The sequence below is a fragment of the Meles meles genome, chromosome 3 (assembly GCF_922984935.1).
Source record: "Meles meles chromosome 3, mMelMel3.1 paternal haplotype, whole genome shotgun sequence".
Taxonomy (NCBI): domain Eukaryota; kingdom Metazoa; phylum Chordata; class Mammalia; order Carnivora; family Mustelidae; genus Meles; species Meles meles.
Genome location: NC_060068.1, coordinates 130204721 through 130216984, shown reverse-complemented (window position 1 = coordinate 130216984; position 12264 = coordinate 130204721). Strand labels below are relative to the sequence as shown.

The following is a 12264-nucleotide window of genomic DNA, read 5'->3' as shown; positions in this document are numbered from 1 at the left end:
TGATATATATATATATCATATATCATTATATCAAAATGATATAAAATATCATTTTTATTATTGTTAAGTCCTGACAGTAAGATCTCAAGTTGACTATGCATAAACACTCCAAAATGCCTTCAATTTGAGACTCCGGTTGAGTGAGGTTATACTGTATAAATTTCTGTCTAGTACAGGAATGCCTGGGTGGCTCCATTAGTTAAATGGCTGCCTTCTGCTCAGGTTATGATCTCAGGGTCCTGGGGTCAAGTCTCAGGTCAGGCTCCCTGCTCATCCTGGAGCATGCTTCCTACCCACCCACGCCCCCGCTGCCTCCCCCTGCTTGTGTGCGTGCCCGTTCTCTCTCTCTCTCTGTCGAATAAATAAATAAATAAAATCTTTTTAAAAAAAGAGAGAGATGGGCGCCTGGGTGGCTCAGTGGGTTGGGCCGCTGCCTTCGGCTCAGGTCATGATCCCAGGATCCTGGGATCGAGTCCCGCATCGGGCTCTCTGCTCGGCGGGGAGCCTGCTTCCCTCTCACTCTCTCTGCCTGCCTCTCTGCCTACTTGTGATCTCTGTCTGTCAAATAAATAAATAAAATCTTTAAAAAATAAAAAAATAAAAGAGAGAGAGAAAGAAATATTGTCTAGTAGTTTGTACTTTGTATAACATGACTTTATAAATTTCCTGTTGTGTCAATATTAGCCAAAGATGAATTATCATTATAAGTTTTTATTCCACACTAAACCTTGAAGCCTAGACTTTTAGTTGCTTCATTTCTAGAATCTGATGGTAGTTGCCTCATTGACGCTCTTGGAGTTAGAATTGATTCCAAATTTTTTTTTTTTAGATTTAATCCTTAATAACAACGCCATGTTGCTTGTTCTTAATGATGTTTCTCTCAAGACTGTCTTTGCTGTTTTGTTGAATTGCCTGTGTTTCTTTGACTCACTGAAATAGTGTTTGGGAAGATAATGATGTTTTTCATAGAGAGACCTATTTGTAATATCAGATGGGTGCTATTACATTTGAAAAAATAAACAATTTATTAATGGCATTTTAAATTTGTATTACTTTACTATGACACGGTTTTTAACTGTTTCACATCCAATAACTGTTTTACATTCATCACCATGTAAGTTCATAAGGAACATTAGATGAGACATTAATGTTCTATATGTTTCCTTTAGGTTGTGCACCATCTCCAGGTGCTTATGATGTTAAGACTTCAGAAGTATTGAAAGGACCAGTATCCTTTCAGAAATCGCAAAGATTTAAAAAACAAAAAGGTAATGAATTCCAAAGTAAAATAATGGGTATATGATCTCTTAAGTTTTAAAGTTATGACTAATAGTATTTAAATTAGAAGATTCTATACTATTTGTAAAAAGGTGGAGCTACAGTTATATTTAAATTTTCTTATTTGATGCATTTACAAATGAGTCAACTATAGAATAATGCTTTAATCATTTCACTATTGTATAACCAGAAAAATTAAGCAAGATACTCACATAAATATATAGTTTTCCTTTTGGTAATCACCTTAACTTTCTGTCAGGGAATATTAGGAAAATCAGAAAAATGTTGGATGTGAAAATTGTGTTGTGCAACTAATTATTTGGACATGTACAATTAAGAAAAGAACTTTATATTACTCACTAATAATTACAATAAGAAATTTAGAAATGGATTTTGTTTGTGTTTCAAACATGTAAGCACCAACCTGGATCTGTACAATTTTTTTTATTGTAGAATCTCAACAAAATCTTAATGTTGACAAAGATACTACCCTGCCTGCTTCAGCAAGAAAAGTTAAGACTTTGGGATTAAAGGTGAGGAACTCTGATATTCTAGCTGGTTTATCACCTAAATCATGAAAATATTTCTGAAAGGTTTTTTATTTGACTAGAATGGATTAAGTGTATAAAGTAAGGTTATAAGTAAACCTAGAAGTTAATAAAAAATATTATCATTAGGACTATACCAAGATTCGTGCTCGCTTCGGCAGCACATATACTAAAATAGGACTATACCAAGATTTCATTTCTGCCTACATCATTACTAAATATATTGTTTAAACATGCTCATAGCTCGGAATTACAATATGGTACCCACTTCTCAGTCATTTCTCTATCTAGGTAATTTGTCTAACACCTTGTAAGCCTTTAAAAAGTTTGTAGTTCTTTGATTTGGTAGTTAATATCATTTGAGTTGTTTTTTAGTTTTGTTTATTTGTGTGGAAAGGTAAATATTGGTGAAGAAAAAGGAAGAAAATTCTAATGCCTTAAAGAGATGTGGTGCTCAAAAACTCTCAGTTTTTGAGTGGTGGGAGATTAAATTCTTAACTTGATGTTATGGCTTGTACAACAGCCTACATGTTTTACTGTTTCCATTAGTTCATAAAGCAAGTTGTAGTTTCTTAAGAAGTTGCAAAAGAAATTTGTTAATATGTAAAAGAATCAAAGTTAGAAAACCAAGGCTGTAGGTTAAGCTTAGTCTTGTTCATTTGTTCAGCAATTACCTAAGTATCTCATTTTATAATAAAGGGCTTCATTATCCAATACGGAAGTGATTAGCCACATGTGGCTATTGAGAACTTGAAGAGCTAAATTTTTAATATTATTTAATTTTAATTAATATATATTTAAAAACCAGTACTTGATTCTGTTGTTGGAAAACACAAAATTTTTTTTTGGAACATATTGGGGATGTGAATCTACTTCTTCATCTGCACAGTTTATGGAATCTAAATATAGATAGCTATTTCTTTCTCTCTCACTCTCTCTCTCTCTTTTTTTTTTGGAAGTAGTCCCTACACCCAGCATTACAGTGTGGAGCCCAGTGTGAGGCTTGAACTCACAACCCTGAGATCAAGACCTGAGCTGAGACTGAGTCAGATGCTTAAACAACTGAGCCACTCAGGTGCCCCACAGATAGCTATTTCTGATAAAAATCTAGCATTTGAATTGAGATGTGCCATAAATGTAAAATACACAGCTAGGTTTAAAGACCTAATACAAAACACATAAAATGTTTCACTAATAATTTTATACTAATGACAATAATTGAAATAATACTTCTTACATTTAGGGTAAAATAAAATAAATTACTAAAATTTTTACTTTTTAAATATGACTACTAGAGGGGTGCCTGGCTGGCTCAGTCAAAGAGTGTGCAGCTCTTGATTTTGAGGTCATGAGTTTGAGCCCTACATGGGGCATAGAGATTGCTTAAGTAAATAAATAACTTTAAAACATATAACTACTAGAAAATTTGAAAATACATATGTGGAGGTGCCTGGGTGGTTCAGTTGGTTTAGCGCCTATCTTCAACTCAGATCATGATCTCGGCATCCTGGGATTGAGCCCCAGGTCGGGCTCCCTGCTCAGCGGGGATCTGATTCTCCCTTCCCCTTCTCCCCATTTCTTCTCTAAAAAAAAAGAAAAGAAAATATGTATGTGGTCTATGATATATTATAGGGCAGCCCTGATATAGACAGTCTTTTCTTACACAGTGATTTAAATGTATATACAATGACATATTCTTCAGCCATAGAAAGGAATAAAATCCTGCTGTTTGCAATAACATGGATGGACCTAGAGAGGATAATGCTAAGCGAACTAAGTCAGAGAAGGACAAATACCATACAATTTCACTCATACGTGGAATTTAAGGAACAAAACAAATGAGTGAAGTGGGGGAAAAAAGAGAGAGACAAATCAAGAAACAGTCTCTTAACTTTAGAGAACAAATTGATGTTACCAGAGAGGAAGAGGGTGGAAAGATGGGTGACATAGGTGGTGGGCATTAAGGAGTGTTCTTGTCTTGATGAGCACCTGGTGTTGTATGGAAGTGTTGAATCACTATATTGTACACCTGAAACTAATATTACACTGTATTTTAACTGTACTGGAATTAAAATTTAAAAAAAAAATTTTTTAAGAAGTTGATTAAAATTTCCTGATTTGAATTTCTTAAAGAAACAGTTCTAAAATTTTGAATTAACGGGTGCCTGGGTGGCTCAGTGGGTTAAGCCGCTGCCTTCAGCTCAGGTCATGATCGCAGGGTCCTGGAATCGAGTCCCACATCGGGCTCTCTGCTCAGCGGAGAGCCTGCTTCCCTTCCTCTCTCTCTGCCTGCCTCTCTTGTGATTTCTCTCTGTCAAATAAATAAATCTTTAAAAAAAAAAATTAAAAAAATTTTTGAATTAACTACAGAACTCTTGGAAAACTAAATTGCATACAGGTTTGTGTAAAACCCCTAAATAAGGGGCACCTGGGTGGCTCAGTCGTTAGGCGTTTGCCTTCGGCTCGGGTCATGATCCCAGGGTCCTGGGTTCGAGCCCCGCATCCGGCTCCCTGCTAGGTGGGAAGCCTGCCTCTCCTTCTCCCATTCCCTCTGCTTGTGTTCCTTCTCTGTGTTTCTCTCTGTCAAATAAATAAAATCTTTAAAAAAAAAAAAACACCCTAAGTAATTGGCCATCCTTGATAGAAAATGCCATCCTGTGGAAAATTAATAAGTATGAGACTGATGTAGGCCCCCTGAACTTAGAAGCACATAAAACAAGTTGTGTGCAGTATGTTTACCCATTTTATTCCATTTTAGGTGGGAAAGATGGATATTCTGTTTAGGGCCGTTGTGTCAGAAAAGAAATTGGATATAAAAATACATAGAGCAAAAATTTAGAATACAGACAATAAATAGATTAGAATCAGCTGACAAGGGGTACCTGTGTGGTTCAGTTGATTAAACGTCTGCCTTCAGTTCAGGCCTCGATGCTGGAATCTAGCCCCACGTCTGGCTCTTTGCTACATGGGGAGTCTGCTTCTCCTTCTGACCTTACCCCCTTTGTGTTCTCTCTCTCTCAAATAAATAAATAAAATCTTTAAAGATTTTTTTTTTTTTTAATTTGACAGAGATCACAAGTAGGCAGAGAGAGAGGAAGAAGCAGGCTCCCTGAGGAGCAGAGAGCCCAATGCTGGGCTCGATCCCAGGACCCTGGGATCACGACCTGAGCTAAAGTGGGATAAAGCTGAGGCTTTAACCCACTGAGCCACCCAGGCACCCCAAATAAATAAAATCTTTAAAAAAAATCCACTTACACCATTTTAATTTTTATGTCTTTGCCTGTGCAGCTTTTTTTTCCTCTTTGGGTATCAAGGTTTAACTTTCTCTTTGTAAGATTCTTTTCTTTCTAGAATAACATAATTAAATATTCAAAATGTATTAATGTTTAACATTAGAAAGAAGGCATTCAGTAGCTTTATTCATGAAGCTCCACCTGTTCTTTTCCCTGGACTTATTAGGAAAAGTCTAATAATCTAGTAGGGTGAAAACTTAAACCTGAAATATTTTAAGATTCAAAGAACATTTTCCTTCTTCTGCCAGATAAGTCTCCTACAAAATGTTTACTAGGCTAAGTGAAATGTTTAAAATAGAAATTAGCTTTTTGGTGAGGAGCTCCCCTCTACTTGCTAGATAGGTTGCTGCCCGATTCATGAATCACTTAATGAAGCCAATTAGATCTTTAAGAAAAAAAAAGAAAGGGGTGCCTGGCTGACTCAGTAGAGCATGTGACTCTTGATCTTGGGTTGTGAGTTCAAGCTGCACATTGGTAGGTAAAGTTTGGTATAAAAAAAAAAAGAGAGAGAGAAAGAAAAGAAAGAGTAATTAAACTTTGATTTTTTTATAGCTGAAAATCAAATTTGTGATATTTGTGGCATTTAAATTATTTATCTCTGTTCTTTGATTTTTAAATAGAGGGAATCTCAAAAGAATGATAAAGATTTGAAGATATTAGAAAAAGAGGTAAGCAGTGCTTCAACTTAACTGAAAAATAAATGTGCTATAAAATGGAAAGAGTTGGAACGCCTGGTGGCTCGATCGGTTAAGCATTGTTTTCATTATCAATAGCATATAGTTATGTTGGCACTGTATTGGTGATTCATTCATTTATCACCTTGTTTCTGTCCAGATTCGTGTTCTTGTGCAGGAACGTGGTGCTCAGGACAAGCGGATCCAGGATCTGGAAGCTGAGTTGGAAAAAATGGAGGCCAAGCTAAATGCTGCAGTCAGGGAGAAAACATCTCTCTCTGCAAGTAATGCTTCACTAGAAAAACAACTTATTGAGTTAACCAGGACTAATGAACTACTAAAATCAAAGGTATTTGAACCTGACAATAATATTTACTATGGAATAAATTATAAATGTGTTTTTTTCTTATATAGTTATTTGGCAGTTTTAGGCTCTAGTTTAATATTTTTCCTTCAGCAAATGTATCTTAAATGTTAGGCTGCTTCCAAGAAGAATTATTATGGTCTTTTTTATTATGGTACATGACATATAAGAGGTGATAAACAAGTTACTTTTGTTTTAATGTCTGACATTTTCTCATCCTTCTTCAAAGTCACCCCCAGTAAATAAGGCCATTAATAAAACTTACAAAATTTACACCTAGAAGCCACTGTAAAGATCTTTCTCTGAAATAAATAATAGCAGAACAGCAGGCTTCCATCTCAAATCCTTTTGGAAATGAAGTGGGAAATGAATAAATTTGTGGACTAACTGTATTTAATAGATAAATTTGTCTATTAGTATTAACATACTAATAGATCTTAAAGGACATCATATGGTCATCTGCTTTTGTCTGAAGTATAAGGAGGCTGTAAATCACTGTTCAGTTTAATAACAGTCATTTATTCAGGGTCTGTAATGTGCTGAGCTCTTTGATCACGAAGAGAATGAGGGTGCATAAGAATCAAGCTTGTGGAAGGGAGCAGATTCCTGGACCCCACTGAGGGAGATTCTGATTTGGTAGGCTGGGGATGGATCCTGTAATCTACGTATTTCCAAAGAGATCAGGCAATTCAGATGCATTTTATTAAGCAAGCACACTTGACAGAATCCACCCCAAGAAGCTTGTTATAGAGGCTTCCAGTGGACTCTGCAGCATGCAGAGGTAGGTGACCACCCAAGCACTCTCAAAAATAAACCAGAAAGGGGGGCCTGGCTGGCTCAATCTGTAGAGCATGCAACTCCTGATCTCGGGGTTGCGAGTTTGAGCCCCACATTGGCTGGAGATTACTTAAAAATAAAACCTTCCCAAAAAATTAAATAAATGAACCAGAAAGTCACATTAATCAAAGAGAGGGACAAGAACAGTAATAGTGTAAAATCAGTAATCCAGGCATGGTCAAAGCCTGTTTTCTCTACCAGAGTATAATATAGGTAAATAATAGTCCCAATAAGAGAATAATCAATATTTCTGTGATTTTGTAATAGGACCTTGTAGAAAATATTTCTGAATTTTTTGTTTCTTGTACTTAGTTTTCTGAAGATAATAACCAGAAGACTATGAGACTTCTAAGCCTTGAGTTAATGAAACTTAGAAACAAAAGAGAAACAAAGATGAGGGTGAGTGATATATTGGTGAGTTTGCTGTGTCTGGATCTGGGGATCTGAACGATCTCTCATTTCCTAAAACAGGTATTTCTGTTGTGTAGAGTATGATGGCTAAACAGGAAGGCATGGAGGTGAAGCTGCAGGTCACTCAGAAGAATCTTGAGGAGTCTCAGGGGAAAATAGCACAACTTGAGGGGAAACTGTGAGTGACTAAGAAAGAAAGAAATTATTAAGTGTAACTAATTCTTGATTTTCCTCTCTTACCTTGCTCTTGTTTACCAAGACTAAACCTTCCTTCACTTAACTTATTGTTCCCTGCTTGTCCTGTTTCTCTTCAACTGAGCCCTGACGATTCCCAAACATTTTATGCTGAAAAGTTGTATGAATGTCTTAATTTTGTCTATCTTCTGTATAAATGATGAGGAAAGATCTCATAATCTTTGTAGTAGCACCATGAATAAATATACCTCCTGAATATACCTCCATTTGTTGACTATTTCTCTGTTAATCAATATTTGGATTGTCAGTTTCTATTGTGAATGAGACTATTATGTATGTCTTTTGTGGACATAGGTTTTTATTTCTCTTGAATAAACATCTAGGATTAGAGTTCCTGATCATAGGGTAGTGTAGTATACATATAATGTGTTAAAAAACTCAAAAGTGGTTGTCACATTTTACAGTCGTACTTAGCAGTATATGATATAATTCCAGTTCCACTTCCTCTCCAAGGTTTGATATTGTCAGTCTGTTTGATTTTAGCCTTTCTAGTAGGTAGGAAGTAGTGTCTCATTTGTAATTTTGTTACTATAAGGGTCAAGCTTCTCCTTCTGTGCTCACTGACCATTCATAAAATCTTTTTATAAGGTGTCTAAATCGTTTGCTCATTTTTTAAATTGAATTGTTTGGAGGAAGTAACACATGAGTAATTAGATAAAAGGCAACCAAAACAAAGGCTTTATAGCAATAAAATGCTGTTTTCTACATGTTGTGGGTAGGGAAGCCAGGAAAGCTATAGGAAAGATCATTTCTAACACTTGGGTTGTTATAGGTGATAATTCTCATCATCTTAGCCCTTTTATCAGAATTTATTTGGAGAGCTTTAAAAAAAAAAACTTCAGTTTCCTATTTGTATATTTTAAATTGTCAACCTGAGAGGTCACATAAAATAATGGTTTAGAATTTGGATGCTACAGTAGAGCATGTGACTCTTGATCTCAAGGTTGTAAATTTGAGCCCCACATTTGGTGTAGAGATTATTTAAAAATAAAATTTAAAAAAAAAAAACCCACATTAGGGGCTCCTGGGTGGCTTAGTTGTTGGGTGTCTGCCTTCGGCTCGGGTCATGATCCCAGGGTCCTGGTATCAAGCCCCACATCAGACTCTCTGCTCAGCCCGAGGCCTGCTTCTCCCTCTCCTACTCCCGCTGTTTGTGTTCCCTGTCTTGCTGTGTCTCTCTCTGTCAAATAAATAAAATCTTTTTAAAAAAAACCCTACATTAAAAAAAAGAATTTGGACTCTAGAAACAGCATATCCGATATGGCAGTATTTGGTACAGATTAAAGCATTATGTGTGATTATTGTATATATTCACATATGCCATTTTTTTCAGTGTTTCAATAGAGAAGGAAAAGATTGATGAAAAATCCGAAACAGAAAAACTCTTAGAATACATCGAAGAAATAAGGTAATATGAATAGTAGTTTTTAATTGGACCTTAGTTTGTTGAATAGTGATGAGTACATCATTTCATACTTTTTCAGTTCATTTTCCCTGTGCTTAAATCATGTGCTCTTCAAAATAATTTGTTTTAATGCAGTTGTGCATCAGATCAAGTGGAAAAATACAAGCTAGATATTGCCCAGTTAGAGGAAAATTTGAAAGAGAAGAATCATGAAGTTGTAAGCCTTAAGCAGACTCTTGAGGAAAATGTTGTTTTACTTTCTAAACAAGTAGAAGACCTGAATGCTAAGTGTCAGCTGCTCGAGAAAGAAAAAGGTATTTAAAGAAATAATATGTACAATATTTAAGGAAAGTAAGGCTATATGAAAACATTTTTTAATAATTATGTAAACATAAAAATGCTGTTCTGTATGTGAGAATTTTTATCTTTTATAATGTTTGTTCTCTGTTTATTTCAATATATTGCTTGTCTTCATTGAAGTACATGCAGTGGTGCAGTTTTTGCTTCCCCGTTAGGTGGCCATTTAAAATGAGAAGATACAGAACCAATTTTCAGGGTTTTATTATAGAATTTATTTATTTATTATAGAATTACTATATTCTATAAAGTAAATGATACAAACTTCAGAGTTATGTTTTGGCTTTATTTCTTTGCAAGTACTTGATCTGTGTAACATGCCAATAGCAGAAAATATGGAAATCTGGTTTCTCAAAGTTAGTATCTAATTTCAGCATTTTTCACTTTTATAGAAGACCTTGTCAAGAGGGACAGAGTACGGAATGAAACTCTAAATTCTGAAATGCAAAACTTAAAGGAGAAACTTACTCTTGAAAAACAGGAACATGAAAAACTACAACAAAAAGAATTGCAGATTGATTCACTTCTGCAACAAGAGAAGGTAGTTCACTACAATATGAGAAAACAACTTGTGCTTATTATATGTCATACGTTTCCCTGTGTTATCAGAAGACCTTTCAGTTGTATATGTGCTTCACTCTGACAGTTCTATTTTTAGAATCTTATCCTGAGTAAATTGTCCTGTCTATGCTGCAGATTTATCTGCAGAGATGTTTATGACAGGGTTATTGATAATGTGAAAAAATTATAAGCAACTAATGAACTGAAGTAAGAAAATTGTTTAAAATTTTTTTCTTGGGGCACCTGGGTGGCTCAGTCATTAGGCATCTGCCTTCGCTCAGGCAGTGATCATAGGGTCCTGGGATTGAGTCCTGCATCGGGCTCCCTGCTCAGTGGGGAGCCTGCTTCTCCCTTTCCCACTCCCCCTACTTTGTGTTCCCCTTCTTGCTCGCTCGCTCTCTATGTCAAATAAATAAATAAAATCTTAAAAAAAATTTTTTTTTCTTGTGGGGAGCTTGGTTGGCTTAGTCGGTCAAGCATATGACTCTTGATCTCAGGATTGTGAGTTCCAGCCCCACCTTGGGTTAAGAAATTACTTAAAAGTAAAATCTTGGGGTGCCTGGGTGGCTCTATCTTTAAGCCTCTGCCTTCAGCTCAGGTTATGATCCCAGAGCCCTGGGATCAAGCCCTGAATCAGGCTCCTTGCTCAGTGGGAAGCCTACTTCTCTCTCTCCCACTCCCCCTGCTTGTGTTCCCTCTTTTGCTGTGTCTCTCTCTGTCAAATAAATAAATAAAACCTTTTTTTTTAATTTAATTATTTTTATTAACATGTAATGTATTATTTGCCTCAGGGGTACAGGTCTGTGAATCATCAGGCTTACCCACTTCACAGCACTCACCATTTCACATACCCTCCCCAATGTCCATAACCCAACCACCCTCTCCCTGCCCCCTCACCCCCCAGCAACCCTCAGTTTGTTTTGTGAGATTAAGAGTCTCTAACAGTTACCCTCCCTCCTGATCACATCTTGTTTCATTTTTTTCCTTCGCTACCCCCCAAGCCCCTACCCTGCCTCTCAAATTCCTCATATCAGAGGATCATATGATAACTCTCTTTCTCTGATTGACTTTAAATATATAAAATCTCTAAAAAAATAAAATAAAGTCTTAAAACTAAAATCTTAAAAAATATGTATTTTCCTGGCACATGTGTTAGATTACTACTTGGGCATTTACAGTTATGTTTTAAAATGGTATCTAAATGCACGTGAAACGAAAGTGACATTTTTTAAAATCTAGACTACATAAAGAAAAATGTACAGGGCGCCTGGGTGGCTCAGTTGGTTGAGCAACTGCCTTCGGCTCAGGTCATGATCCCAGACTTCCAGGATCGAGTCCCACATCAGGCTCCCAGCTCCTTGGGGAGTCTACTTCTCCCTCTGACCTTCTCCTCTCTCATGCTCTCTCTCACTCATTCTCTCTCAAGTAAATAAATAAAATCTTAAAAAAAAATAGAATAATGTACATATTAGTGAGAAAAACAGTTCTCAAAAACCAATGGGCAAAGGATGGAAATTCATCATTCTCAGAGGTCAAAATTCAGATAATCTGTAAACATGAAAAGATGTTCTACCTTAGTAATAATCAAAGAAACGGAACATGGAAATAATTGTTTTTCCCTTACAAGATTGGTACAAATTAAAACATTTGATAATATATAACATGTTAGTGAGAGTGGAGCAAATAGATACTCGAATTCATTGATATGAAATATTGTTGGACAACCTGCAACAACTGAAAGAATTAAGTAGATCTATATATACTGACTTAAAGATCTCAACAATCATTTTTAGGATTTTTTTATGTGATCTTTACATATGTAGTTTATGTTATTTATATGTGTGTGTGTGTGTGTGTGTGTGTGTGTGTGTGTGTGTGTGTGTATTTTTTTAAATACATAAATATGTAGGAAAAGACCAGACGGCATATATACCAAACTAGTGGTTATCTCTACACTGAGAAAACGTAAGATTGAGGTGGCATATAATCAGAGGCAATTTTCACTTTACCTGAGTTCTTTTGTTTTTTGTTTTTTTTTTCTGCCATCCAGTCCCACAACTGCAGTTACTGTTGGCAGACCTTTTAAATGTTTTTTTTGTATCTTAATATTTAAGATCCTAAATGCATTGTTAGGAGTATAAAGTGTAGAGAGAATGCTTATTTACAGTGATCATTCTTCTTAAAGGCAAAGGGCCCGGTTTTCTTTTATTAAGTGCTCTGGGCACATCTATATCAGGTTTTTCTTTCTGTTTTTGATTGAGGTATAAATTGACATACAACA

The 12264-nt window shown here is 35.7% G+C and overlaps 1 protein-coding gene across 1 annotated transcript in view; it reads left to right on the top strand.

The window, feature by feature from the left end:
- The window catches only part of HMMR (hyaluronan mediated motility receptor), a 40339-nt gene that overhangs the window by 5281 nt on the left and 22794 nt on the right, over positions 1–12264 (top strand). Inside the window, exons 2-10 of the mRNA XM_045998746.1 lie at positions 1170–1268; positions 1732–1811; positions 5740–5787; positions 5954–6142; positions 7307–7393; positions 7483–7583; positions 8994–9068; positions 9201–9379; positions 9815–9963. Of these exons, the coding sequence (XP_045854702.1) occupies positions 1170–1268; positions 1732–1811; positions 5740–5787; positions 5954–6142; positions 7307–7393; positions 7483–7583; positions 8994–9068; positions 9201–9379; positions 9815–9963 (1007 nt within the window). The remainder of the gene's footprint in view (positions 1–1169; positions 1269–1731; positions 1812–5739; positions 5788–5953; positions 6143–7306; positions 7394–7482; positions 7584–8993; positions 9069–9200; positions 9380–9814; positions 9964–12264) is intronic.